Source organism: Canis lupus, chromosome 15 (genome assembly GCF_003254725.2).
Source record: "Canis lupus dingo isolate Sandy chromosome 15, ASM325472v2, whole genome shotgun sequence".
In the NCBI taxonomy this organism is placed as follows: Eukaryota; Metazoa; Chordata; class Mammalia; order Carnivora; family Canidae; genus Canis; species Canis lupus.
The window spans coordinates 5,009,494-5,037,292 of record NC_064257.1 but is presented as its reverse complement, the minus strand read 5'-3'; the positions used below and the strand labels follow the sequence as shown (position 1 = coordinate 5,037,292).

Here is a 27,799-nt window from a genome sequence, read left to right as displayed (position 1 = left end):
GTGCTCAACAGGAGCTGAGACCATTGTGACTCCCCCCCCCCCCCCCCGGAAAGGGGGCTTTGTTTGCCCTCTGTGCCTGGCTTGGGGTCAGCCCCCGGGGTTGCTATGCCTGGAGGGCGCAGGAGGGAACCGTTTGGGGTCTTTAGAGTTAAGGTAGGTAACAAAGCAGGGACTTGGGTACATGGGGTCAGGCAAGTCCGGAGGAGCAGCTTCAGGGCCTGGCTAGAGATGCACGCACGTTCCCTCCTCCCTGGGTCTTCCGTGACCTCCTGAGACAGGCAGGTACTGGAGGTGGGTACCTCAGAGCTCTGCGAATCCCAGCCCCACTAGCTCCGGGCCCCTGGGCCAGTGACTTCACTCTGTTTCTGCGACTCTAGTTAAGATTACGTACGAGGATATCCAAAGCACACTCCTGGTAATAGCCACATAGGTAAGTAAATAACAAATCCCAGAAATAACATCCAGTAACAGAATGGCTGAATGACCAGTGGTATATTCCTAAAATAGAATGTTATTCAATCACCAAATGAGTAAGTTATAGGTATACAGGCAATAGAAAGGCATTTTCTTTCTTTTTTTTTTTTTAAAGATCTGATTTATTTATTCACGAGAGACACACAGAGAGAGGCAGAGACACAGGCAGAGGGAGAAGCAGGCTCCCGGCGGGGAGCCTGATGTGGGACTTGATCCCGGGACCCCGGGATCATGCCCTGAGCCAAAGGCAGGTGCTAAAACGCTGAGCCACCCAGGGATCCCCCAGAAATGTATTTTAAAAAGCAATGTGGTGTTGCCTGGCTGGCTCTGTCGGTGAAACCTGTGACTCTTGATCTTGGGGATGTGGGTTGGAGCTCCACATCGGGTGTAGAGACTAGCTGAAAATAAAAGCTTAAATTAAAAAGAACAACAATGCTGTGTGGAAAAGGGGAGTCATATAACTATAGAACGATGCCCTTTGCACCCCAAAAAGCAAAACCCAACTAAACAACTTGTTATCTTGGGATTTCTACCAAGGTTGGTAAAACTAAGAGACACATTGAGGAAATGATTAGCATAATTAAAACAAAATTCAGGAAAGTCGTCCTTCGGGATGAGGGAGGAGGCTGCAGTGGAGGCAAGTGGAAGGTCTTAAAGGTACTGGTATAGGTCTTGTTTATATAAATGTATGTATTTATTTATTTATTAGATTTTATTTATTTATTCATGAGACACACAGAGAGAGAGGCAGAGACACAGGCAGAGGGAGAACCAGGCTCCATGCAGGGGGCCCATGCGGGACCCGATCCCAGGACCCCGGGATCACCCCTGAGCTGAAGACAGACGCTCAACTACTGAGCCCCACAGAGGTCCTGGGTCTCATTTTGTAATGAGCTAGTGGACATGCGAATATCTTACTGTTGTTACTATCATCCGTTCCGCTGTCCCCGTGCAGCGTATATGGTGTCTTCACATCGAAGCTTCCGGCTGTCCCACTAATTCCCTATGGGGCCCAGGCGTGGGGGAGGCAGCTCTGTTCCCAGGGACCCGGCTCCCTGAACCTGTTTCCCCATCTCCAAAGGGAGCTGGTGTAGGTAGGGCGGCTCAGGCTGTGTCCTCCAGCTTGTGGGTTGTGTTCCCTTTTTTTTTTTTTAAAGATTTTATTTATTTATTCATAAGAGACAGAGAGACAGAGAGAGAGAGAGGCAGAGACACAGGCAGAGGGAGAAGCAGGCTCCACGCAGGGAGCCTGATGTGGGACTTGATCCTGGGACTCCAGGGCTACACCGTGGGCCTAAGGCAGATGCTTAGCCACTGAGCCATCCAGGGATCTCTGTGTTCCCTTTTTAAACACACACACTTCGGATCCCTGAGTGGCTCAGTGGTTTAGCGCCTGCCTTTGGCCCAGGGTATGATCCTGGAGTCCTGGGATCGAGTCCCACGTCAGGCTCCCGGCGGAGAGCCTGCTTCTCCCTCCTCCTGTGTCTGTGCCTCTCTCTCTCTCTATGTCTATCAATAAATAAATAAATAAATAAATAAATCTTAAAAAGAAAAAATAAACACACACTTGAGAGCAGGGGTCAGGCCCCATCGTGTCACACACAAGTCTCCCCTCTGCCCAGAGTCACTCACTGGTGGTTTCGAAAGTGGCAAAGGTGGCAGCTGGTCCCTGGATGAGGAGCTCCTGGCCCTAGTCCCAATCCTTTCCAGATGGGGCAATTAAGCGCTTTCTGAACTTCTGGGGGGTCCAATGGGCACAGCAGTCTGTCTGTCTTCCTCACCTAAGCCCAAGAGGTGGGTAGTGGGAAGCGCTGTGCTCCGCTCAGAGCCCAGGACTGCCTGACCCGGCCCCGAAAGCGTCCTCCCCGTGGGGGTGTGTGTGTGTGCATGCGTGTGCAAAGCACAGTGTGCACACTCACGGTGACCGCTGTAAGCACCTCTCTGCTGCTTTTTCACCCCCATCGAGGGTACTTCCTGGCTGTGCTGGTCCATCCCGGCCAGTGTCCTCACCGCCCCCCCCGTGTCCCCGCTGCGGTCCCGGTGCACCTGTTGCGTGTTCCCGGCTCGGTCGGGGGCGGGGGGGCGGGGGGGGAGCCCGGGTCTGCCGCTGCGGACCGACCTCCAGCGGCGGGTGGGGCGACCTCCGTGCACCCGGGTCACTCGAGGCGCCCGTGGCCGAGCGGGGGCCGCCGGGGCGTAGGGGTCGCGCGGCGCCGAGCGCACCCCGGGGAGTCCGCGCGCGCCCGGCTGGGCCCCGGGGGGTGCGCTCCCGCCCCGCGCACGTAGCGGCCGCCGCGGCCCTGCCCCGCCCCCGACCTCGGGCCCCGCCGGCGAGCGCGCTCGGGCTGCGGGGGCGGGGCCGGGCGGGGGGGGCGGGGCCGGGCAACCCGGGGCGGGGCCTCGTAGCGTCGGGGGCGGGGCCTGGCATCCCGGGGCGGGGCCCGGGGCGTGACCGGGGCGGAGCAGGAAGGGGCGGTGGCCGCTCCGCCCCCTGCTCCCGGGCCGCGGGCCGCCTCCCCGCCGGCTTCCGCGTCACGGTGCCGACCGCCACCTGCCCGCTCCGTATAAAGGCGCCGCCGGCCTCGCCCCCGGGACTCGGCCCCATGGAGACGCCGCGGGCCGCGGCAGGTGCTCGGCGGGGTGAGGCGGGGGCGCGGGGCGCGGGGCGCGGGGCGCGGGGCGGGCGGAGGGGGCGCGGGCGGCTCGCCGCGGGTCCTCGGGAGCCCCTCCCTCCTGCGACTTAGCCCAAGTTGGGGCGGCCGGGCGGGGGCAGGCCCAGGGTCCCGGGGAGCCGAGGGAGCGCGGCGCTCGGGGCCGCCTCCGGGACACCCCAACCGGAGTTTCCCAGCAACTTTTCCCGCCGGTGGGTCGCCCGGGAAACTTCCTCTGTCGGGCCCGGGAGTCGGGTCGCGGGGCCCCTCCTGGGCCTGGGCTGCGAGCGCCGAGCGAGCGGAGGCGGCGGCCTCGGCGGGGAAGCCCCCTCCTCCCCCTCCCTCCTCCCCTCCTCTTCCCTCCTCCTCCCCCTCCCCTCCTCCTCCCCCTCCTTCTCCTCCTCCCCCTCCTCTCCCTCGTCCCCTCCCTCCTCCCCTCCTCTCCCTCCTCCCCTCCCTCCTCCCCTCCTCTCCTCCTCTCCCTCCTCCCCTCCTCTCCCTCCTCTCCCTCCTCCCTTCCTCCTCCCCCTCCCCTCCCCCCGGGTTTCCATCCCGGGGCCCCGCCCCGCAGCAGCGGTGGGGGTGCGGCGACGTCGTGCGAGGCCGCCCGGGACCTCTGGGTCCCCCGGGGCGCCGTGGGGCCGGGGGCGGGGTGGGAGGTGGAGCCAGGCTGCCCGAGTTCAAGCCCTTGCGCCACCAGCTAACAGCTGGATGGATGACCTGAAGCCAGTTCTTCAAAGTCTGTGGCTCGGGTTCATCCTTTATAGAGTGGGGATGACAACTCCCAGCCAGGATGGCTTTTGAGAGGGGAGGAGAGGCGACACATGCAGATGGCTTTGCCTGGTGCCACCGGGTCAGTGTGGCCTCGACCTGCCGGGTGGGAGAGAGCGGCCCCCCAGCCCTGCACCTCTAACTCCACCCGTGGTCCTACAGGAGCTGTGACAGGTGTCTTCCATCCGTCTGAGCTGTGATTGGCAGTGGAGAGAGGTCCGCTCAGGAGGCCGGCCCCACCATGAGTCTGTGGGAGCTTGACGAGCGCAGCTGCCCAGGTTCCCCCAGGCCGCCTCGGGAGCCCAGCGCCCACGACGACGGGGCGGCTGCGGAGATGCAGATGAAGGTTGATTTCTTCCGCAAGCTGGGCTACTCGTCGGCTGAGATCCACGGTGCCCTGCAGAAACTGGGGGTGCAGGCCGACACCAACACAGTGCTGGGCGAGCTGGTCAAACATGGGTCGGCACCCGAGCGGGAGCGCCAGAGCTCCCTGGACCCCTGCACTCAGCCCCCCCTGGTCCCCCGGGGTGGGGGCACCCCCAAGGCTCCCAGCCTGGAGCCCTCACCCCCGGAGGAGAACAAGGAGGGCAGTGACCTGAGACCTGTGGTCATCGACGGGAGCAACGTGGCCATGAGGTACGTGTCGTTTCTAGGGCGAGACGAGGGCCTGCGGCCAGGAACGGTGGCCATATGCTTCTGTCTCTGGTAGAGGGGCTTGCAGGGGTCTGACCCGTTCTCACAGGCTGCTCTAGAGGAAGGGAAAGCCCTTGCTTGAGGCTCTCCCTTAATCCTGATGGCTTCTTAGAAGTGGGTTTATGGGTTTGTTAGGAACGTTTTGGAGTGAGGATAGGAGCTCAGAGATGCGCTCATGAGCACGCTGCCGGGAAGTGGTAGAGCAGGGATTCGCACTCGGGTCCTTCTCTGCCTGGCGTTCACCACAGGCTCTTCGTCTCTCCCTGAAGACCAGCACTCGTTCTCGGTTCTTCTCCTGCAACCCAAGGCCGTATGCTGGTACGGGATCAGGCTGTGGGGCCAGCTCGCCCTGTGGGAGCCAGTCACTGCAGCTCTCTGAGCTTTCCCTCTCGGTCAGGGAGACCCAGCGAACCCCTGCTCGGGGGACACTGTGAGGAGCGGAGGCACGAAGCCTGGAGAGAAACGCAAGCTCAGTAAGCGGGAGTTGTCGCCACTGTTACTTAGGGTCTGGGGCCTCTGAGGCCTTGTTGTCCGAGACCTGGACCCCCGAGGAGGCAGGACTGGGTGCTGTGACCAAGAGTGACCTCGAGGATCTGGCTTACATTGTGGGGCGGGGGTGGGGGGGCAGGTCAGCAGTGACTTGGGTCGCCCCTGCTACAGCCCAGCCACCTGGGCTGCACTGGGCCTGGGCTCCCGCACACCCCCTTCCCCCTGGGGCCAGGAGTCCACCCCACTGAACCTCCCCTTTCTGAGAGGACTGTCACAGGGAATGGGGCCAAGTGAAGCCGGGCCCAGGGCCGACCGGACCCTCGACCCTCGGGAGCCCAGACCTCCCTTCAGTCCAGGCCCCGCCCTCTGGGTCAGGGCGGGTGGATCCTTCACCAGGAAGAGTCCCAGTAGCCTGGGTCAGGGAGACCCTCGGACCCTTGTGGGTGAGCCTGGGCAGGGCCCCTCCCCCGGCTGCCCCTGGGGCCTTCCAGGTGGGCGCTTCCCACTCCCAACCCAGCTGGGCCGAGTCAGCGGTCAGGCTGCTCCAGGCCCAGCTCCCCCGGTGTGCAGGCCGCCCTGCCCGCCCCACCTTGATCGGCCTTCCTGTCTCTGAAATGGGCTGAGCCGCCGCGGGAGGTTGGGTAAAGCCGGCTCCCACTTGCTAGCGGCAGCAGGTCACCGCGGGTGCTGTGAGAGGGGGTCTCCCCTGGGGCCTGAGACTTCTTCCCCGGGGCCAGCCATGTGCTTTGTGTGTTTGTATCCCGGCGGGAGGAGGGGGGGAGGCGGGGCGGGGCGGGAGGAGGGGGGGCCGGAGGGAGGGGGTTTCTGAGCCGGCGGTAGCAGGAGGGGAATTCCAGCCTCTGACTTCCTGTCTCCGCGGCGGTTCCTGCCCTGCTGCCCCCCCCCCAGGGCAGGCCGGCCCCACCGTATGCAAATCGTGGGGAAATTCACCTCTGTTTCCTTCTAAGGGAATTTTTCTCCTCTCGCTGGGCCCAGCCCAGGCCGATCTCTTCACCTGGCCGGCCTGGCCGGGCCCTGCCCTGGATCCCGGGGTGGGAGCAGCCCAGCCGAGTCCCCTTCGACCTCCCACAACTTAGCCAGCCTAGTTAGCCAGGCGGGGGGCGGGCGGGCGGGTGTGGGGGGGGCGGGAAGGGGTGACCTTCTGGGCAAACCGGACTGCGCGGGGGTGGGGAGGATGTCTGGTTTTCCTGTGCCAGTGGAGCTTCCTCCATTGCAGCAAGAGGGACTCACGTTGCCTGTAAGGAGCCACTCCTGGCCCGGCTCGACTTGAGGAACTGCCTCGTGGGTTCAGCTCCTAAGAGCCAGGCTCTCACTACCTGCCTAGCGAGTGTTCTGGGAGCGAGGGCAGCTGCGAGCAGACCTGTCCCCGGCCCAGGGTTTGGATGCCCGAGGCAGGGCGCCGTCCTGGAAGCTCGGGTGTCCCAGTAAAGTCCCGGGGCTTGCAGATGCTGGCCGGGAGGGGGCATATGCACGTACACGCGTGTGTACGGAAGCAGGCGCGGTGGGTGCGTGTGCCGAGCCAGAGAGCCACGCTGGGGGTTTGGGGAGGCCGCAGAGGCCCAGGGAGTGCGGATGTGATGGGGGGCGGGGGGAGCACCGGGCTTTGTGAAGAGAAACCGGGGATCCTGTCCTGGAAGGTCCGGGAAGGCTTCTTGGAGGCAGTGCCATTTGGCTCGGGGTCTGGAGGAAGAGGAGGAGCTTGCCAAAGGCCTCCCGTCCCCTGTGCCCTGTGCCCTGTCCCCTGCCTGCCCCTACTCCACACTTGGGAGCTTCCCTCTCTCCTGGGCCCGGACATGCAAGCTCTGTCTCTTAACCACTGGCGGGGGGACCGAAAATGAGTTGCAGCTCCTCAGGTTCCTTCAGGGTGGCCTCGAAAGGACCAAGGAGGCGTGGGCCTCGTGTGGCCTCCTGTAGGAGCTCGGGACCCCCTCAGCCCACCTGGCCCCGCCACCAGGGCTGGTGCTTGTACCTGTCTGAGCATCAGCACCGGGGGCAGAGGTGAGCACAGGCTCTGTCCCCCTGTCCCCATCGCCGCACCTGCTGTGCTCTGCTCTGGATCAGTTTTGTCAGGGGAACGAAGGGGAAAGGGGGACCCTCCTCGGAGGCTCGCTGAGGGGTGCGTGCTGAGCTCTTGGGTCAGGGCCTTGCTCGCGGCCCCCGGTACGTGTGAACGTGCCCTGGGAGCAGGCTGGTGGGCAGGGGCAGCCCCGGGCGCTGCCTCCCGCTGGACTCCCGCTGGACTTTGGCTCCCCGACGGTCTATGGAGACCTTCAGACTGGGGGCCCCGGCCTGTGCCCCCCACCCAGCACCCTCTGTGCCCCCCGGCGGCCCCACCCCCGTCTCTGCCTTCTCTTGGGACTCCAACTACCACCACCCACAGGATGTGGTCGCCCGTGGACTTGCCTCTTTTGTGTAACGTTCATTCTGTTTTATTTGCCAACCGCGAACGTCAGGGCAGGGGCTGCTGGGGAGGGAGCCGCAGCTGGGGCTTGGAGCCCCCCCCCCCCCCGCCCCACAACACCCAGTGTTCCCCGGGAACCCCCAGCCCCCTCTTACCCTCCCAGGAAGCCCGTGGGAACTTCCACTACTTTGTGGGGCTGTCTCTGGCCTCAAGGAAACAGGAAAGTTAGGCTACGGACACGGGCTTTTCCTAACGAGACTACAGACGGACAGGCCCGTTTTTTCAGATAGGGAAACTGAGCCAGAGCAAGCCAGCGGGCCTGCCAGGCTGGCTTCTGGATCCAGCCAGGTTTGGATGGGGTGACATCCAGCCATCAGACCGTGCAGGGCGGATGTCCCCTCTCCCAGCCCTCCTGCTAACAGTCCCCTGGCTGCTTCCAGATGGTCTTTCTACCTCAGCTCACGCCCTCCTGAGGGGCGAGGAGGGGACCTGGGACAGGCATTTGGGGGAACTGGCAGCCTCGGGAGGAAGCTCTTTCACTTTCAGGCTGCGACTCTCCTAAGCCGTGTCCCACTGTCACCGCCTGCCCCGGTTTGGACCATGGATCCTGCCTCCTTCCCTTGAGCCGTCCTCACTCCCGGGCCCTGGGGCCTGTATGGGACTGAACTTTAATCCACGTTTAATCCGGAGCAATCTGGTTTCTCTCCGGTTAGCTTGTCCCTTCCCACCCCCACCGCCAGCACCGCCCAGTGGGCGAGGGCGGAGCAATGACTCAGGGAGCCTGTGTACGTTTGTGTCCCCGTGGTCCCAGCGCCCCCCCCCCCCCCCCCCCCCCGGGTGGGGCAGGAACCAGAAGGCTCCCGAAGCCTTTCCCCCACCCCCAGGTGTGTTGCAAGCGGCCTGACCCTCCTCCACACGGGGAGCGGGTGCCACCGGATTCCTGGGCGGCTCCTCACTGTCGGGAGATGGAACCTCAGGGAAAGTCCCTGGTGTGGCCGTCCGGGACGCTGTGGGAACCAGCGGGGAATGCGGGCCTGGGGCCAGAGGGCAGTGGGCTGAGCCCCGCGTCTACACGCCTGGCCAGGGCCCAGGGCCCAGGGCCCCGTGGGCCGGCCGCGCCTCGCAGGCTGACCCCGACCCTCCTGGTCCTGCAGCCACGGGAACAAGGAGGTGTTCTCCTGCCGCGGCATCCTCCTGGCAGTGAACTGGTTCCTGGAGCGGGGCCACACAGACATCACAGTGTTTGTGCCCTCCTGGAGGAAGGAGCAGCCTCGGCCCGATGTGCCCATTACAGGTGAGTGGCACCCCTGTCCCGCCTCACCTGGGGTGGCCTTGCCGCCCCAGCATGGCTTCTGCCCAAGAGAAGACCCTCAGGCTGTGTGACCGGCCACCCCTAGGCCTCAAGCAGGGACCAGCTTCTCCTTTCCTAGCTTGCGGCGTCCTCAGCCCCTTCCTGCCTTGGTGTACCTGCGGCTCTGAGCCCCTGGGCCTTGGCCGCCAGGACGCTCGGGTCCAGGCCCGACCCTGACCTGTGCCGCCGTCTCCCAGACCAGCACATCCTGCGGGAGCTGGAGAAGAAGAAGATCCTGGTGTTCACCCCGTCGCGGCGCGTGGGGGGCAAGCGCGTGGTGTGCTACGACGACCGCTTCATCGTGAAGCTGGCCTACGAGTCTGACGGGGTCGTGGTCTCCAACGACACCTACCGGGACCTCCAGGGTGAGCGGCAGGAGTGGAAGCGCTTCATTGAGGAGCGCTTGCTCATGTACTCCTTCGTCAACGACAAGTACGTGCGGGCCCTAGGGTCCCGGGTCCCCGGGGGGGGAGGCAGACTCGTCCTCGGGCGTGGGGAGCTGCTGCGGGGGGGCAGCTCTGCTGGGGCTGCGGCCTCGCATCTGGGCAGCTTTGGGGGTGAGGGATCTGGTGCCAGGTGGAAGGGGGCGTCGGGCTGGGCCAGGCCGGGCAGGGGGCGGAGCAGAAGTGGGTGTGGGGGGCTATGGTTACTGGTTCCAGCACTGGGTCCCTGGGGACCGACCGCCCTAGGTGCAGACTTCCGGGAGCCCGGCCTCCCTACTGCCCCAAGATCTCCCCCCTTGAGGGCTGCTCTGAGGGCCCCTCCAGCCGGGCCCCCTGGCCACTCCCCTCCTTGGGGCATTCACGCCGGCGGCCAGGGACGACCTGCAGGACGATCGATCACCAGTTATAGGGGCTGCTCTCCCTCCCATTGTCCCTGGTGGGGTCGCGGTCTGGCCTCTCCCCGGGAAGCCCCTCCATGCCTCCCGCCTGCTCCCCAGGTTCATGCCCCCCGATGACCCCCTGGGCCGGCACGGCCCGAGCCTGGACAACTTCCTGCGTAAGAAGCCGCTGACGGCCGAGCACAGGAAGCAGCCGTGCCCCTACGGTAAGAGACCCTCGGGGGCCCCTTCCCTGTCCCAGCCCGGAGCGGGAGCCCCCAGCTCTGACACCCCGTCCTGTCTTCCAGGAAGGAAGTGCACCTACGGGATCAAGTGCCGGTTCTTCCACCCCGAGCGGCCCAGCCGCCCCCAGCGCTCGGTGGCCGACGAGCTCCGCGCCAATGCCCTCCTGTCGCCCCCGCGGGCCCCGGGCAAGGACAAAAGCGGCCGGCGGCCTTCACCCTCGTCGCAGCCTGGCTCTGTGCCCACAGAGCCTGAGCCGTGCGGCCTGGACGGGACGCTGGGAGCGCAGGCGACCCCGGGGCCGCAGCGAGAGGGTCCCCCAGCGCCCTTGGGCCCCGCGGGCAGGAGCCTCCCACCTGGCGGGGGTGGCCCTGGTGGGCGCACAGACTGGTTCCCGCAGACGCTCGACTCCGTCTCGTACACGTCGCAGGAGTGTCTGGACTCGGGCATCGGCTCCCTGGAGAGCCAGATGTCGGAACTGTGGGGCGTCCGCGGCGGAGGCCCTGCTGAGCCGGGCCCAGCCCGCGGCCCTTACACGGGTTACAGCCCCTACAGGGCGGAGCTCCCGGCCCCTCGGGGGGCCTTCTCAGCCTTCGGAGGGCCCGTGGGTGGCGGCCACTTCAGCGTCCCCGCGGACTACGCGCCCCCGCCGGCTACCTTCCCGGCCCGGGAGTACTGGTCGGAGCCCTACCCGCTGCCCCCGCCCACCCCTGTCCTGCCCGAGCGCCCGGGGCCAGCCGAGGGGGGCCCGTGGGGGGCGCCGGGCAGCCTGGCCAAGGAGCGAGCCAGCGTGTACACCAAGCTGTGCGGGGTCTTCCCCCCACACCTGGTAGAGGCCGTGATGGGGCGCTTCCCGCGGCTGCTGGACCCGCAGCGGCTGGCGGCGGAGATCCTCTCTTACCAGCCCCAGCACCCCAGCCAGTGAGCCGGTCGGAGGGGCCGTCTAAGTAGGGAAGGGAACCCACAAACCAAAGATACTGTAGGATTGGTCCGACCCCGCCTGGCGGTGCCGTCGCGGGGCAGGAGCGATCACCCTGTTGATGCACATTGTATCTGTAGTTTAAGGAGACGCTGCCCTAAGGCGTCGTGGCTGAAGCCCAAACCCTCCTTTCTCGGAGGGCGGGGAGGGCGGCGGTGGGGAGCAGAGGCCTGGGCTGGGGGCCCTGTGCGCGGCCCCCCCTCCGCCCCGTCCCTGGGACGCCGGCCTCGGCTGGCTAGTTAGGCACCGTGTGCCTGCCCTCCAAGGGCCCCTCCTGTACGCCAATGAGGCCTCTTGGGTGCTCTCGCGGGGCACCCGGCTTCATGTCAGTAAGCAAGATGCTTCTTAATACCCCCTCCGTCCCGCTCTGTTCGCCGTGTCCTGGCCCCCGCCCCCCGGCCTCTGTGCTGGGGGTCCTCTCGCCCTCCCGCGGGGGTGGGGTGCGTGTATGTACCTGTACAGGTGTAACGTGCACTATCCTAAGTGTAAGTCCTTGCCTCTCTTAACATGTCAATAAAGTTCAATGTGAGCCCTGCGTTGTGCTTGGGGCGTGGCCGGGGCCTTTGGGCAATGGGGGGGTCCGCAGATGTGCACCCACCCAAAGTGCTCGGCCCCTTCGGGGCAGGGCCTGGAGTGGAGGGGGGGGACCCACAGGTGGGGGTGGGGGGGTTGGTGGGGGAGGTCCCGGAGTTGAAGCAGGTAAGGGCTTGAAGTCCTGAGGCCATGGTGTGGGGAGGGGGTGGCAGGGGTTGGGGGCAGGATTGGTCTGTTCCCCTTTCTCTCCAGCGACCAGAGCCGAGGACAGAAAACCACCTGGCTGAGAAGAGCGCTTCCAGGACAGCTGAGGAGACAGGGGGGGTGGGGGTGTGGGGGGGCTGGGTGCTTGGCTCCAGCCCCTTCCTCCCAGGCAGGTGATGCCAGCGTCACCTCGGAGGTTGGGGGTCCTGATCCCCAACTCAGGAACTGGCCTGCCACCAGCTATGTCACCGGGGCAAGTGACTACCCCTCTCTGGGTGGGCCTCAGTTTCCTCATCTGTGAAGCGGGGAGCATGCGTGTTGAGCACATGACCCAGTGCCTGGCACATAGTAAGTGCTGCGGGCTGTGCTCACCTCACCATCCTGACCCTCTTAGTGGCCCCTAGGAGGAAGGAAGCCAGGCAGAGATATACATTTTTTTTTTCCAGATAAATAAGATCTAAAGGTTAAATATTTTAAGTGAAAAGCTGGATTATCAAATGATCCCAAAACAAACACTATCAGCAGGAGAAAATGGAAAAAATAGGTTTTTTTGAAAAAATACAGTTTTAATCATTCTATATTTGGACACCGCACCTAATCTGTACTTATTGTGAAGCTTTTACAGTATCTGTATTTTTTCTCTTCTCTTCTTCTCTTCTCTTCTCTTTCTCTTCTCTTTTCTCTTCTTTTCTTTTCTTTTCTTTCTTGAAACTGCTTTGCCACAGAACAGCTGCACAGCCTGGTGAAGAAAACGCCAGACTGGCCATCTCCCTGCGCGCTGGCCCCCCACCCCCGCCCACTGCGTTCTTCACCCTGAACATCTTTTCTTTCTTTCTTTTTTTTTTTTTTTAATTTAGAGAGAGGGAAAGAGCAAGTTGTGTGGGGGGTGCAGAGGGGCAGAAGGAGAAGCAGATCCCCACTGAGCAGGGAGCCTGACCTGGGGCTTGATCCCAGGACCTGGGGATCGTGACCAGAGCAGAAATCTAGAGTCAGACGCTCAGCCGACTGCACCACCCAGGCCCCCACCCAGGCCCCCGTTCTGTAGAAGCCTGCATTTGAAGTGGGAACCCAGGGGCAAGGTGGGACCGCTCTGAGCAAAGGTTCTCTTGCAGCCCCCACTCGTGCTCTTCGGGGCACCCCATGCCCATTGCTTCCAGCCACTTCGGAAGGTTTTAGCTGCACGAAGAAATGTCATTGCCTTGTAAGATTTTTTTTTTTTCCAATCAGGTACTGTATTCCAGATTAAAAGGCTATTTATGGATCTTTGTTTTTTTGGGACGGGAAGCTAAAAGACCAGACTGTCCAGTTCGTTATCAGCCACTGGCACGGCCAGGGAAGGCCACCGGCAAGGCAAGGCCGAGCGCCTGGCCGGAGGTCCCAGGGACAGGGCAGGCTGGAGGAGGCCCTGGGGTGGGGGTCTCTGGCTCCACACAGCTGAGGAAGCAAGGCCTCCAGACGCTGCTGGTTTGCTTTGCAAGGGCTCGCAGGCCCTGGGGGAGGGAGGGAGGGAGGCACCCCCACAGAAGCCCTACTGCCCCGGGAGGGGGGCAGGGCCATCCCAGCCACCTGCTCAGCAGGGGCCGCCCCAGCAGCACCCGCCAGGCCCGCCGGCGCACTGCGTGGAACGGGAAGGCCACGAGGCCTCAGGAGCGGCCTGGAAGCAGCGTGTGCTCCCTGCCACCCCACCAGCCGGGGGCCAGCCCCGAGGGCCGCAGCATGTGGGGTGTGGGGTGAGGAGCGTCCGGGCAGGAGGCAGGGGCCCCTCGGCGCCGCCACCGCACCCAGGACCTGCAGCCACGGGCCACCTGGCCCCCGGGCCCGGGCCTCCCCATCCCGCCTCCCGCCCGCCGCAGCCCCTTCCCTCCCAGGGCCTGGGTGCTCCCACTGCCCACAGGGGGGCCACAGGGGGGCCCTGCGCAGCTCCAGGCCGACCAGGAGACCCCTCAGCTCGCTGGGGCCCGCCGGGGTGGAGGGGTGGCAAGGCCTGGCCATGCGGCCTGCGCAGCCCCCTCCCCTCCAGGCCCGGGCTCCCCGACTGAGCCCCAGGCTGCGGCGGCACGTCTCATGCGGGCTCCTGGGGCCCGGAGGGCCGCAGAGACCCCCAAGCTCCGGTGCCGAGGGGACCCAGCCCACAGGGCTGCCCCGCTGCCCTTTCCTCCTCCGCCTTCCTGCCTCCAGGGCTGAGCGGCCGATGGGGAAACCAGGGAGTATGCAAATCCCTGCATTGCTGGGAAATGATCCTGGGGAGCTCCCGGAGCGCCAGCCCCCCCCCACCCCCAGGCTCTGGTCAGCACGGCCTGACCCAGAGGCGGGCTAACCTCCCCAGGGGCCAGGGTCACTACAGAAACCTTGGCCTCCCTGGGCAGAGAAGCAACTGGGCCCCAGTGGATGAAACTTGGAACCCTCCCTTGGGTGTCCCCACCCCACCTCCCTGCCTGAGGGAAGCCCAGAGGGCCCTCAAGGTCCATCTGGGGGACTTCAACCAGGAGCAGGAGGGCGCTGGGGCTCCAGGGGAGTCGCTCTCCCAGCCCCCCCAACCCCCAGCCCCGGTGCTGGTGCGGGGCAGTGACTGGGGAGAGGCCACCCTGACCGCTTCCTTCCCCCCTCCCCACCCCATCTCTTCCCGAACACAGAAGGGCAGGACCCCTGCCCGGAAGGAGGGGCTGGAGGGGTCTCCAGCAGAGAAACTGGGGAGGAAACATCTAGGACCTGGGGGGCGGGGGGCATGGAGCCAGCACCTCAAGCCCTCAGCCCAGCTGGTCCCCAGAGGCTCCTGCCCCCCAAATAAGGCAGTCCCGGGATCCTAGCACTTTTGCTCCAGGGCTTCTCAAACCTCTGGCTCAGTTTCTTCCCCAGGACCGTAGCTCGGTGGGTGGAGTCGAGGGCGGTGAGTAAGAGCCGGTTCTGGGGACCTCCCGGTTCATGGGAAGGGTGTGGGAGATCTGGCTCAAAGAGGCAGGAAGCAGAGCCCTGCAATTAAGGAAACTCAAGCCATCCCAGGCCACGGTATGTAAATCCTTCCAGCTAGTTCCTGGATGGGGAGGAGGCCCCAGGCTGTCAGGCTGGGATGCGGCCTTTCGAAGCCCATCTCACGGCAGCTGCTGGCCGTCTTAAACTGGCCACCCGCTCACGAAACGGCCGCAAAACCAGGTGGAGGAAAAGGATAAGATGACCCCAACACCCCCCCCAAATCTGAGCCCCGGGAGGCCGTGGCGCTTGTGGGGCTTTGCCTGCCACCTGCTGGCGCCTCCTGGTACGACCGTCTATGCAGCAGGAGGCGGCTGGGCCCCCAGGGCCTGCAGCACTGGCCTCACAGAAGCGCCTGGAGACAAGCATCATCAACAGGGTCCCAAAACGAGACTCTAAAGAGAATTATATGGAGAGCGCTAAGGCAAAAATGGGAATTTTTGTTTACTGTTGTTTTTTTTTAATATGAGCTCTATGCCCAGCGTGGAGCTTGAACTCAGGACTCTGACATCGGGTCGCATGCTCTACCGACTGAGCCAGCCAGGGATCCCCTACAAGGGGAATTCTTAATGGCATTTGCAGCTCCACCCTGGAAAGCAACACCAGAGGCAAAAGTCATGCCTTTTACAAAGCTGAAAGCTCCAGAATATTCCAACTGTTATGGGGAACAGATTACCCCAGAAAAATCCTCAGGAGCTGCAGGAATCAAAAGGAATGGACAAGGAGAAAAAAAAAAAATACAAGTATTCACGTGTAAAAGAGTGATCTGGGCGACATAAAGTCAGTGAGATCCCTGACGCATTTCCCCACGGCGCAGCAATCCCACCACTAAGAATCATATTTGCAACACTGCCCGAAATGGCAAAAGATGAAAAGCAGCATTAATGCCATCAGTAGAGGACTAGTTACATAAATTTTGGTGTGCTGTACGCATATAAAGGAATGTTCGGTGGCCAACAGAAATGAGGCCTGTAAGCTGCATTTCTAGAATGCTTTCTAAGCTGTATTACCAGGTGGGAAAAGGCACATGCACGTGTGCATATCACTCCTGTGTGTGCAAAGCTCAGCCTCTGGGAAGGACAACTGGCCACGTGGACTTTTTTCATTGACCATTCTCCCGTACTGTTGGAATATATGCCACTGGCATACGAATTATTTATTCCAATTCAATCTTTTAAAGCCTCTTAGGGTACAGAAATAAGCTTTGGGGGTGCGGGCGGGGATCTGAGGAGGGTTACTTCAGCCAGGGGGCCTCCAAAGGTTTTTCTTATACACGAACAGTAAGCACCTTGAGCATACACACCCCCGACACATTGGTAAATCATGACCACTGTCCGTTTTGAGGATCAAAATGGTTGAATAGCAGCAGTTGCTTGTGGTTCAACCTAACATTTATTTATCAGTTATCCACACGTACTGATGAGTGCTTATGTGTTTTTTTTTTTTTAATTTTTATTTATTTATGATAGTCACAGAGAGAGAGAGAGAGGCGCAGAGACCAGGCAGAGGGAGAAGCAGGCTCCATGCACCGGGAGCCCGACGTGGGATTCGATCCCGGGTCTCCAGGATCGCGCCCTGGGCCAAAGGCAGGCGCCAAACCGCTGCGCCACCCAGGGATCCCAGCTTATGTGTTTATATAACACAAAGTGACAAGTCAAAAAGGCTGAGCCAGAAAATAAATGCAAATGCAAGGCCTGCTATGTCGTCCCCTCACCTCCCCCCAGCACGAGCCATCCTCCGTCGGGGGACTGGCGCCCCTGCACTCAAGTGGGAGGTCAGAATGAACACCACAGCCCATCTTAGCAGTGAAAATGTTTACTCTACAGAAGGAGTTTTCCCAAACTGTTTCCAATCCTGAAGCTTACCACTTAGAAAATTCCAGACACAGTAACATTTACGAGAACACAGGAGAACCCCAGTTCCTTCGCATCATCTCTGCGTCTTCATGCACCTCACCTTCCCAGGCCTTGAGCAGGGCAGCAGCCTGGGGGAGGTACATGCGAACAAGGACGCACGCCTGTGCTCTTGCTCCACGTGGCACCAGCGCAGTGACCCTGGCGTGGGGCTTCAGACGTTGAGTTTTTAAATGTAGTAATTCATGCCTCAGTACTTTGGAGTGAGGCTGAGGGGCAGAGAAGTCATAATAAAAGCAAAAACTAGGTTGCAGAGTGTTTCAAAACAGTGTATTCACTCTTTTCAAAGTCAGGCCATTGAAATACTTGTTTCAATTCCCTTATTCACTTGCACGTGTCAAGGGATCAAGGGTACTCTTTGCAGGATACTTATTCTGTAGCAGGAGACTTATTCTGTAGCGCCCAAAGACTCCATTTCTCAAAGCAATCCGAAGGCCCCTAAGACGCGTACAGCAGCTTCGAAAGCCCCTGCTCTCAGCGCACACCGGCCCTGCCCAACTCCGGGCACTTCCCCCAGTCCCTCCCGTGGCCCTACAGAGCTGCCCATCCTTGGCTTTGTGGGTTGTCCCTGCTTTCCGTCTTCAACCTGCAGGGTCTGGTGCTATTCAGAACATTCTGAGTTTCAACAAAATAAACTATTTCCTCAAAGCCCCTGGAAGAGCAAGTATATTGAGACTCCCTTGGGAGCTTTGTCCAGACACCATCCTCCCAGGAGGAGACATAAAATACAATTACCAAGTGCTTGGATTTTTTAAAAAATGTCTTATCACTACCAAGAGGAGCAAAGGACAACCTCTTCCCAGTGTGGAGATGAGAAGGCTAAAGGCCTAAAGTAAAACACTATTCCTGACTCAAATAATCTGGTGAAGGCCTGCCTAGAAGGAAGGGGTCCTGGCAACCCTTCTGGCAGGGTCACGGGTCAGGTCTCAGTTTGTCAGAATAACATAGTTACCAATAACCAGTCACAAATATCACAAGCACGGTAAGCATCTGTTTTGTTTTTGTTTTTTTTCCTTAAACCTTCCCAATTTAGAGAACATAAGCAGTCTCTCTTAAGTATCTTCAGTCTGTGGCCAGCTTACAAGGAAACCGGGAGGTCCCCTCATCAATGATTGAAAACTTTACAGAGGAAATGAGTATAGAGCAAGCAGCCTGCCTCTAACCAGGATCATACGCACACGTGTGTAGTCATATACACAGGCATGTCTTCACATAATACAGTTTTTTAAGAGCAATCCCACCGTATCTCAAGCAAATATCCAACTATGAGAGAAATATTCTCAGGTTTGCTGTGTGCTTTCCTCTGGGTCACGGAGACTGCAGGAAGCCCCGCTTCTCTCTCCCGGGAAAAGAGATAAAAACTGACAAAGGAGGGTACAGAAATCTTCTAGTCCTCAGTTTTCAACTTTATAGCTGTTTTTTTTTTTTCTTTTAAGGAACAATCTAAATATAAGCAGCTATTTTCTTAAAAACTTTGACATTGGAGTTCTGCTACCAAAGACATCTAATTAGCCACGGAGTCAAAAAAAAAAAAGTTTATTTGAGAACAAGAGTGAAAGCTTTTGCACATCTGACAAGGTAGACGCGTTTTGCTAACAGACGCCATCCGTATTCAGCTCTACCAATATTATCACAATGGAACATACTTGTTCTAACAAAGATATGGGCCTAAGTCGAGGACTAGGACTGGACAGCATCGAAAGAAAGGCAGGGCCCCAAATCTCATCCCCTAGACTGATTCGCAACATAGGATTTCAATCAGACACTCCTCATGCAGTGGTTCTCAACCTGGCTTCTTATCAGAACCCCAGGGCCTCTGTGGCAGGAAATCCCAGGAACTAGACTGTACCCCAGTCAGAGTCTCTGGGGGTGGGGACCTAGGCATCAGTAGGTCTGTAAGCTTCCCAGGTGAGTCATGAGCGGCCGAGATAGAGCCCCACTCAAGAGGCAGGAGTTCAACAAATCTGCAAGTTCCCCAGCCCGGCTGGCTCTGGGAGGAAGGGGGGGGGTCTTGCTGGGCATTGCTGGCTCTCGCGGATCCTATCTCTCACTCTGCTCAAGAAGTCCAGGCATTACCAGCTTTGGGTGCAAAGTTGAGCCCTTCCATATGCCTTAGTGATTTTTAGAGCAATGTTTAGTCAGGCAGATACCAGCAAAGAGAGAAAAATGGAAAAAGGGAGAAATTTCCATAAGGCATGATACGAATAAATAAAATAAGTGAAAAAACAATCTCAGGTTTAAAAGTAAAGCATGAGAAGTCAACACCTGTGAAATTTTATTTATATAAAAGAATAAAAATATCTATTTTAAAAGGATTGATTTAAACTTAGGGTTTTTTTTCAGCTTTTCCTGTTCCTTGAACACGAAACTGCTTCCAACGCAGAAAGATTTAAGATAGGTAATTATTAAATAAACCCTCTCTACCTTCCCCCTGCAAAAACACAGAGCCAAGTTCCCCATTTTCTCTATGATAAACCAGATTATTTTCAGTTAAGAATGTTGGCAACTGCATGAAGCAGATTATCAGATATGTTGGCAGGAAGGTATGAGCTGTACAACGGCATTACAAAAAGTCCCCAAAGAAAAGAAGATGGTAAAAACAATAGAAAAATAATAAAACACAAACAAAATAAGAAAATGCCAGATATTTACAGCCTCCCTCTGAAACGTGACCTATGCTCTACCTTCAGCATAAACAAAACCAGAGAACATTTCTCAATGGGTATCACAGATGAAGCTGGTGCCAGCCAGTTTTGGGGGCGGGGGTTGGGGATGGGGGGGTAGGGGATACACATTCATTCCAAGAAGGGAGAAATGCAGAGTTAGCAACTTGCTGGAATTATAACCATGTCTTGGTCTTCTTGCAGTTCTGTTACTAAACAGGACACACAGTAAATGATCCAGTGTGGTCTTACAGAAATGACTTGTCACCACGTTTCAGAACAAACTATTCAGAGTCACAGGCACTGGGTCTGGGAAAGCAGAGGTGGATGGCCGCGCACTCAGGTGAGGGATATTTATCTTTGTGAGGTTGGAGGAGGGAAGCAGGGCTCTACAGCCTGGAAGCTTCTGCACTAATGAGTCTTCTAATAGTCCTAAAGAGAGAAAAACACAAGTCCCAACTTACTCTCGGCAGAACATTAGTTGGAACCTAAGAAAAAAACTCATTTACAACCCTGCTGGGGATTGTTCTGTAGCCAAAAATTCTACTTCAAATGCAACAGACAATATTTCACATCTGAAAATGTCCCGTCTTCCAAGAGCACAGAGGGACCAAAACCTCAATTCTGCCCTTGTTAGGCCCCCTGAGCTCACCAATCAAAAACAAAACAAAAATAAAAATTAAAGCAACCGGTATTAACAATTCATTCTTTAAGCAAAGGGACTTTTTCTTCAGTAAAACTGTGTGACCCCTTTCTCTATCCAAAATATACCAAAAAGTAAGTAACACCTGAAAGTTGAAGTGTATCCAAACGGACACCCCAGCCTTTAAGAGGAAAGGCGTAACCTGAGATTAGGAACACTCAGCTCTGAAGACAAACACATTTTTCTAATCATCTACAAAATCACCAGCCTCTCTGAAATGGTCTGGCTGATACTTACAGCTCGTGGTTTTTTGTTTAACTTCAGATCAATCCTGTGATAGAAAAGATAAAAGATATTTGCATTTTAATGTACGGAAAGAGGGGCCAGGAATCAGCTACTGCATAGGGCACAAGCTATAACAAAGACTATTTGGTTAAGTAAAACCCACATTCTTCATTAGACTATGTCATATTTAGTTGTTTACCCAGATATTATTAAGCAAGTATTTAAAAACATAAGCAGATACTCTCGCCACAAGGCAAACTTAGATGACAAAAAGAAATATACAGCAGTTATAAAAGCCATATAATTTTAAAGCTATTCAAAACTATGTGTTAAAGAGATTGGATTAAGAGGGCATGCTCTATGTTAATGTGTTAGCTTTTTAACTGTATCACTGATAATCACTGAGACACATAATGATTAAGAACATGAAAGAGACTAGGAGTTTGCATTTCTGGACATGAAACACAAAAGAAATTAAACAAATTTCAATTTTCAAATCTTTCCAAAGCAAAATATCAAGATCTTAAACTATTAATCTCCTTATGAAGCAAAGCCAGAAAATCAATTTAAATGTGAATTAAAGTAAAGGTTATCTATTTTTAAAGAAATTAAAACGCATAAAAGTGAAGTTTACTTAATTTTGCTTAAGTTATTAAATAAAATGTTACCTCCATCACGTTTTTCTGTTTTTAAAAAAAACTTCCCAGCCTAACCTAATATACATACCTACAATTAAACAGATAAACTATGGGTTAGAAAGGTCTCAAAAAGGCATATTGGTCTCTACACACTAAACAACACAGCACAAATACTAATTCAAATCAAACTTACTCAAAGTCATAATCAAACATGCCAGACGGGCTGAGGGGCAGCATTTGAAAGGAAGAAAGCAATAGAAATTAATATACTAATTGAATAAATTAGTCGATTAGCCACCCTAGCAAGATTCGTAGAAACAAAATCAGCTTTAAGAATCTTAAGCCATAAAGTTTCAAACATCAAAGCACCAAAGATTCTGTGGTTGGGAGAGTCCCTTCCCTCACTGGATTTTGTATCAGAAGAACAGACTATGAAAGGAAAAGTTATTTCATTAGAAAACGAGGGACCTGCAGGCCGTCTATTAGGTGCCAGATTCAGAGTTAGAACTTTTAAGATATGTACTTGTAGTGAAAAATATAAATAGGACATTAGAAGAAACAGAGAAAGAGGGGTTTAGTCATATAATGAAAGGTGCTTTGAAGACAGTACTAACAATTCAGCACAATATACTTTGACCAACATAAAAGATCAAAACATTATAAATTTTTCTCAAAGAAAACATTTTGCAGCTTTTAACTCAACTTAAAGTTATAAGTTCTAGGAATGCCCAGGGAACATGGTACTCTTTTTTCTAGAGTATTCATTATTCATTTGGCCAAGGGTCAAATGAATAAACTTTGGTGACAGTCTTGTTCCAGAGAACTGCAGAGCCACATCACTTTGCCCCTGAACTGGTGAAGGCAGGTAACTGTTTATGTCAGGGCTAGTATTAAGAACACCCCAATGTACAGCATCCCTACTAAATAAAACAAAGGAGAGCTGATATCCACGAGCACCTGAACCCAGGGATCTGGAAGGGAACAGTGCAGGGGAGGAGGCTGTTTCGGACATCGCTGCTGACAGACCATGGTCTGGGCAGACCTCCAAAGCAAACATCAACCCTGAGCATGATACCACTCTTTGGCTGGCTCCAACACCTTTCACACTGTAGGCAGGTGCTAAAACAATATGCAAAATACTCGCTTTTCCTCCTGGCCCATGTTTGTAAGAGTGAAGCTAAAGCAAAGTGTAACTTCAATCTCTTATGTAACTGCCTCACTTAAGTCACTTGGGGAAGAGTACACAGTGTACAAACCAGGAACTATCAATTTAAATCTCAGGGGCGCCTGGCTGGCTCAGCTGGAAGAGCATCTATGTGACTCTCGATCTTGGGGTCTTGACTTTGAGCCCCGTGTTGAGTAGAGATTACTTAAATAAGACTTAAATTTTAAAAATTAACTTTCAGCATAACAATTTTTTAAAAACATTTTATTTTTAAAAAAGATTTTATCTATTCATCTGAGAGAAAGAGAGAGCATGAGCGGGAGTGCACAAGCAGGGGGAAGAGCAGAGGGAGGAGAAGCAGACTCCTCACCACCGAGGGGGCCCGACATGGGGCTCGATCCCAGGACCTTGAGATCATGACCTGAGCCAAAGGCAGCTGCTTAACTGACAGCCATCCAGGCGCACCAGCCTAACTTAGTTTCTTTTGCAAATCAGACTGTACCTACTTAATGAAAACATCACAAACTACCTAGAAGAATTCTAGAGTTTTGTATATTAGGGAAAACCTGTATATAGCTACTGTTAAGAGTAGCTATAAGTTATTACTTCAACTTTTTTCTTTAAAGGCCCTGGGACAAAAAAAAAAAAAAAAAGGCCCTGGGACTTAAGATTCAGATATCATGTAAAATATAAGAATTTAGGACACTGTGATCAGTTATGAATGCTAAAAAATTATTTGACAAGTGTTCCTATTCCTAAGGAGGACAAATCCAAGTTATTCCTTTTTGCTACAGTAGCGTATCTATTCCCACTTTGCTTTACTCACCCCTAAACAGTGCCTGGCATGCAGTAGGTAGTCAGAGCCTACTATTTCAACATTTGTTGAAATAATTCACTATTGACTTTATCTGAGTATATGGGGTGTGGCGTGTTGGGAGCAGAAACAAGTACTGTACCAGATGCAAATGTACAAATGTGTATGAACAAAGTGCCCCACCCTCACTCAATCTGATAGAACCACAAGGATAGGAGTGAGGGGGCAAGGGGATTGGACAGATCCTGACTGAAGATGGTGGGAATGTAGAACCTTAACTGGCCACTGAGACGCCACTCTGGTGCACAGAGCCTTTTACACAGGAAGAAGGTAAATCAGCTCCACTCTGCTCCCTGAGGGCACGTATGTGCCTATGGCCAAGGGAGAAGGCCAGCCAGATAGTAAACCAGGAGGATGACAAAAGGAGCCAGCCTTCCAAACAGAAAACACCATCTGTGAAAGCAATAAAGAACATCCATGATCTTTAGAAATCCTTCTGTTTTTCTGGGAGGAGTTAGCTCTGGGAGCCAGGAGAAAAAAGGGTAGGAAGAAGTGCTGTTCTTATGGAACTCTACTAGAAACGTACAGGAGGAAGTTCAGTTCCTGCCTAATTCCCTTTTATCAGTCAACTGATGATGGCATTAAAAAAAGGGAAGCGTCACCTACAATAAATGGTAGCTCTCTATTGTATCACTAATGGAAAAAATGTCCCAGAAACTTTCAAGGAATTGTCCCCCTGCTCTAAACACTGTGAAATAGGAAAAGAATTATTGCTTTAAAATGACACTGAAATAAATTTCATAAAAGCGACACAGAGCCCGATATTTAATTATCTGCACTTAGAAAAAAATATTTTAAGACTTTGGTTCCCTGCTATTGTTTGTGATAAGCTAACATTAGTCCTACCACAGTGATTAAACAGCCTATAACCTTACACACAAAATAAGATGTGCAATTTTTGCTATTTCTTACTGCCGTTACAAGACTGGCATAGTGACTTTTAGTTTGCAGGAAAGCGTTAAGCAGTGATCTTGAGTCACTCTTTGGAGGAAATACTATTTCTACAGTCTAAAAACCACCACCGCCATTGACAAGAAAAAATCTTTAAAGAATTAGAGAATCTGCTGATGCTTATAGGAGGCTTCAACTAGTTCAAGTTCATTGTATATTATCCCCACGTGCCATAACCACGAAGCTAACAACATGAATGCCTTGGTTATCCCACAGGTCTGTAAGGCAACCTAACCCAGAAGTGCACTGGGGGACACGGAATCCCGCCCCTTTCTTGCTTGTGCCCTTTCATCTCAGTACGAGCTCCCAAGAGGAACAGGACAAAAGCCAGCCTAGGGATACCTGGTTTTCATGCCTGCCAGAAGGAAGTTTGAGATCAGAGCAAGATTGCTCACCCTAGAAACTATGCATTACCCACTTTGAGTGCAGCTGTGTAATTTCCAATTATCTGAGTTAATAGGCCCTGGCATCATCATACAAACCCCAGGCAGAGTGAATGCTAAAATCCTCTCTGGGTGACACCTGACCTCTCTGTCCACTGATGTCATTCCTATCTCATTACGCACTGTAAAAAAACAAAAACACACATGGTGGACAAATATTACCTAGAAAGGCACTCTCATATCTTACAGACTTTACATTATTCCTCTCTGATATCTGCAATCAGCATATTACAGAGATACATAAAACAAAGAAATCATAAGCAATCAAAAAAGAGAAAGAAAAAAAAAGGCATATCAGATCAGCTCGGTCCACCCACGAGGAAGTTAAGTATAGGCGGGGATCAGGATATGCAGCAAAAGACTCTCTCCCACTTTGCAGCTTCCCAACACGTCCTAGTGCCATTTTCCAAGTACTATTATACAGACTTTCCCTTTTCTGCTTCAAATTCACCATATGAAATAATGTTTTTAGGGAATGAAATTCTTCTACACTGGATACGGTGAGAAGGCTGTCTTCCTTCGCTGTTACTCTAATGCCCACCATTAAATTAAGTAGAAATTCTACTGGAGAAAACTGTGCCTCCTTCATTTGGACCACAGCAATTTCTCCCCATCAGCAACAGAAAGATGGTGCCAATACTGACAAATTTTTCCTCTAGAGAAGTCCCTTCACTGAGCAGTGGTCATGGAAGCTCTGGGCAGGGGAGCGGGGCGGGGGTGGGGGGTGGGGGGGGCGGGTCTCCGGCCACTGACCTGTGCCGGTTTTTATTCTTTCGTTTTTTATGGCTGCTGTGATGACTCCCTGAGGAAGTAGAAGAAGCAGCCTTCTGAGGCTTCACGCCCTGCACAGATCCGTCCAGATCCTCAGGGTCCTCCTGGCTGGGCTCATTCTCCTGATTGTGGAAGTCTGGAGAAGTATCACTTTCCGTCCCACTGCCCGGCTCCCCTGGAGGGAATAAACACAAGTCCCAGAAGCATCAGCAGCACTCCTCAGGCAGTCTGTCCGTCAGCCAGGAGAGAGGTTATTGAGCACTAATATATAAAAAAAGACACTACTTCCCATCCTCCAGGACCATACATTCTAACTGTAAGGAAAATACTTGCTGACAGAAGATATATATACAGTCAAAGCATCAAAGTTACCAGAGTTCCGGAAACACAGGTAATCTGAAACAGTGTAACCAGAGGCAATCTCCCTAAGGACAGCTGGGGGATGGGGCTACAGGAGCATGAGGACCTCTTCCTGGCTGCGCAAAGGTCATTTAAACAGCCAATACACTAATAGGATTAATAATTACACAAGAAGCCTGGGTTCCATGGTAAATGAATATCTATTTTTTCCTGAAAGGAATTTCTTGAAACTATAATAGATAAGGATGGAAAAATACTTTCACTTTACTCAACTATTGGAGGAGTCCAAATATACATGGGTTTTCCTTTTTGTATTACTGTTTCTAAAAATTGTCAGAAGGGGTTAGGTGGACAACAGGACCAGGGAGCGGTTTTCTTCTGTTTGTATCTTCACTGTATTATAAAGCGCTGGGAAGGGATGTCAAATGCAGTAGCACGTGGGTAAAAGAGGTAAAGAAATGGTTCCCCCCCCCAAAAAAAAGAAAGAAATGGTCCCCAAAAAGCAGAAGAGAGAAACGGAACCAAATCTCAGAAATTATGGAACCCTACTTTTGAACATATCTTGAAAGCAACAGAAGAGGGAGCTCTACAGCTGTGAAGCTAGAAAAAGTATGCTTATGAATCCTGCTTCTTTAAGGTTCAGGAAAACCAATTTCTTTTTTTTTTAATATTTTATTTATTTATTCATGAGAGAGAGAGAGAGAGAGAGAGAGAGAGAGAAAGGCAGAGACACAAGCAGAGGGAGAAGCAGGCTCCGTGCAGGGAGCCCAATGCGGGACTCGATCCCAGGACTCCAGGATCACGCCCCGGGGCCAAAGGCAGACACTAAACCACTGAGCCACTCAGGGATCCCCAGGAAAACCAATTTCATATAAAAATTCACCAACTTCAAAACTTACTACCCAAAACTACAGTAACCAAGACTGTGCAGTACTGGCATAAGAAGAGACATACAGATCAATAGAACTCAAAGTCCAGATACAAATCCTTACATACATTTTTTTTTTAAGATTTTATTTATTTATTCATGTGCAACACAGAGAGAGACAGAGAGGCAGAGACACAGGCAGAGGGGGAGCCCGACGTGGGACTCAATCCCGGGTCTCCAGGATCATGCCCTGGGCTGCAGGTGGTGCTAAACCGCTGCGCCACCGGGGCTGCCCAAATCCTTACATACATTAAGGGTCAAATGGCTTTCAAGGATACAAGACAATCCAATGAATCATCTTTTTGATAAATAATGCTGGGACAAGTGGACACCCTCAAAGAAAAGAACAAAGCTGGACCCCTATCACACTATACACAAAAATTAACTCAAAAATTTCAGGCCTAAACAGAAGAGTCAAAAACGTAAAACTCTTAGAACCCATTGATTAGGCAAATAGTTTTAGATATGACCATAAAAGGAAGCCTAACAAGAAAAGAATACATAAATACGGAAACCTCATACATTGCTGATGGGAACAAAAAAGGGTGCAGCCACCTTAGAAACTGTTTGGCAGTTGCTAAAAAGGCTAAGGATACAGTTACCAAATGATCCAGCAATTCTACTCCTAGGTATAAACCCAAGAAGAATGAAAACAGGTTCACACAAAACTCGTCCTGAATATTCACAGCAGCACTATACGTGGTAGCCAAACGAGCACTAACTGATAAATGCATAAATAAAATGTAGTATATCCATACAGTGGAGTACTATTCAGCATTAAAAAGAAATGTAATAGTAATACATGCTTTGTTATTATTGTGGTAAGAGCCTATCGTTTATAGAAGTGCCATACAACCCAGCAATCCTACTTGTGGGTAATTATCCAAAAGAACTGAAATCACAATTTTGAAGAGATACCTGCATTCCTATGTCCACCGAAGCATTATCCACATTACCCAAGGTGTGGAAAAAACATAAATGTCCACCAATGCATGAATGGATAAAGAATACACAGTATATAAATATAGTGGAATATATAATTAAGCCTTAAAAAAAAAAAGAAAGAAAGAAATTGTCATATGCTACAACACAGATGAACTGGGAGGAGATCATGCTAAATGAAGTAAACTAGTCACAGAAGAACAAATACTGTCTGATTCTATTTAGGTGAAGTATCTATAATAGTCAAACTCACAGAGGCATGGTGGCTGCCGGGGGGAGGGAGAAATGGAGAGTAGAAAGTTTCAGTAACGCAACATGAACAGGCTCTAGAGATGTGCTGTACAACACTGCACCAGTGGTTAACAGCATCATATCAGGCACTTAAAAACCTGTGGCAGTCAGGGCACCTGGCTGGTTCAGTCGGTAGAGCACAAAACTCCTAATCTCAGGTCATGAGTTCGAGCTCATGCTGGGGGTGGAGCCTACTTTTAAAAAAAAGCAAAACCATGGAACTTGTTTTTAGTGTTCTTTTTTTTTTTCTTTTTTTATAAATAATCTTTTTTTTTTTTAAATTTTATTTATTCATCATAGTCACAGACTGAGAGAGAGAGAGAGGCAGAGACAC

At 54.1% G+C, this 27,799-nt stretch overlaps 2 protein-coding genes across 16 annotated transcripts in view; one reads left to right on the top strand and one right to left on the bottom strand.

Annotated features, from left to right (window-relative positions):
- The first annotated feature begins 67 nt into the window (after positions 1–67).
- ZC3H12A (zinc finger CCCH-type containing 12A) lies at positions 68–11,422 on the top strand. 7 transcript variants are annotated; one of them, XM_025419882.3, is made up of 6 exons: positions 68–153; positions 4,059–4,532; positions 8,655–8,794; positions 9,049–9,283; positions 9,792–9,898; positions 9,980–11,422. In XM_025419882.3, the coding sequence occupies exons 2-6, from the start codon at positions 4,138–4,140 to the stop codon at positions 10,837–10,839; spliced, it is 1,737 nt and encodes a 578-aa protein (XP_025275667.1). In that variant the 5' UTR covers positions 68–153; positions 4,059–4,137; the 3' UTR covers positions 10,840–11,422. The 7 variants fall into 7 exon arrangements, with proteins under 7 accessions (XP_025275667.1, XP_025275670.1, XP_025275669.1 ...); XM_025419885.3 differs by lacking the exon at positions 68–153 and adding an exon at positions 176–291; XM_025419884.3 differs by lacking the exon at positions 68–153 and adding an exon at positions 303–430.
- A 788-nt stretch (positions 11,423–12,210) lies between these two features.
- The window catches only part of MEAF6 (MYST/Esa1 associated factor 6), a 29,817-nt gene continuing 14,228 nt past the window's right edge, over positions 12,211–27,799 (bottom strand). Inside the window, exons 5-9 of one of the 9 annotated variants that reach the window (XR_007402335.1) lie at positions 24,927–25,119; positions 24,258–24,295; positions 20,771–20,828; positions 20,115–20,148; positions 18,748–19,606 (exon numbers count right to left, since the gene is read on the bottom strand). Coding sequence is in view for 5 of the 9 variants with exons in the window: in XM_035699047.2 (XP_035554940.2) it covers positions 12,226–12,370; positions 24,927–25,119 (338 nt within the window). In the remaining 4 variants the exon portion in view is untranslated. Of the gene's footprint in view, positions 12,371–18,747; positions 19,607–20,114; positions 20,149–20,769; positions 20,829–20,933; positions 20,964–24,212; positions 24,296–24,926; positions 25,120–27,799 lie in introns of those variants that run through there. The other 8 variants (XR_003125217.3, XR_007402336.1, XR_004805090.2 and 5 more) reach the window with 8 other exon arrangements.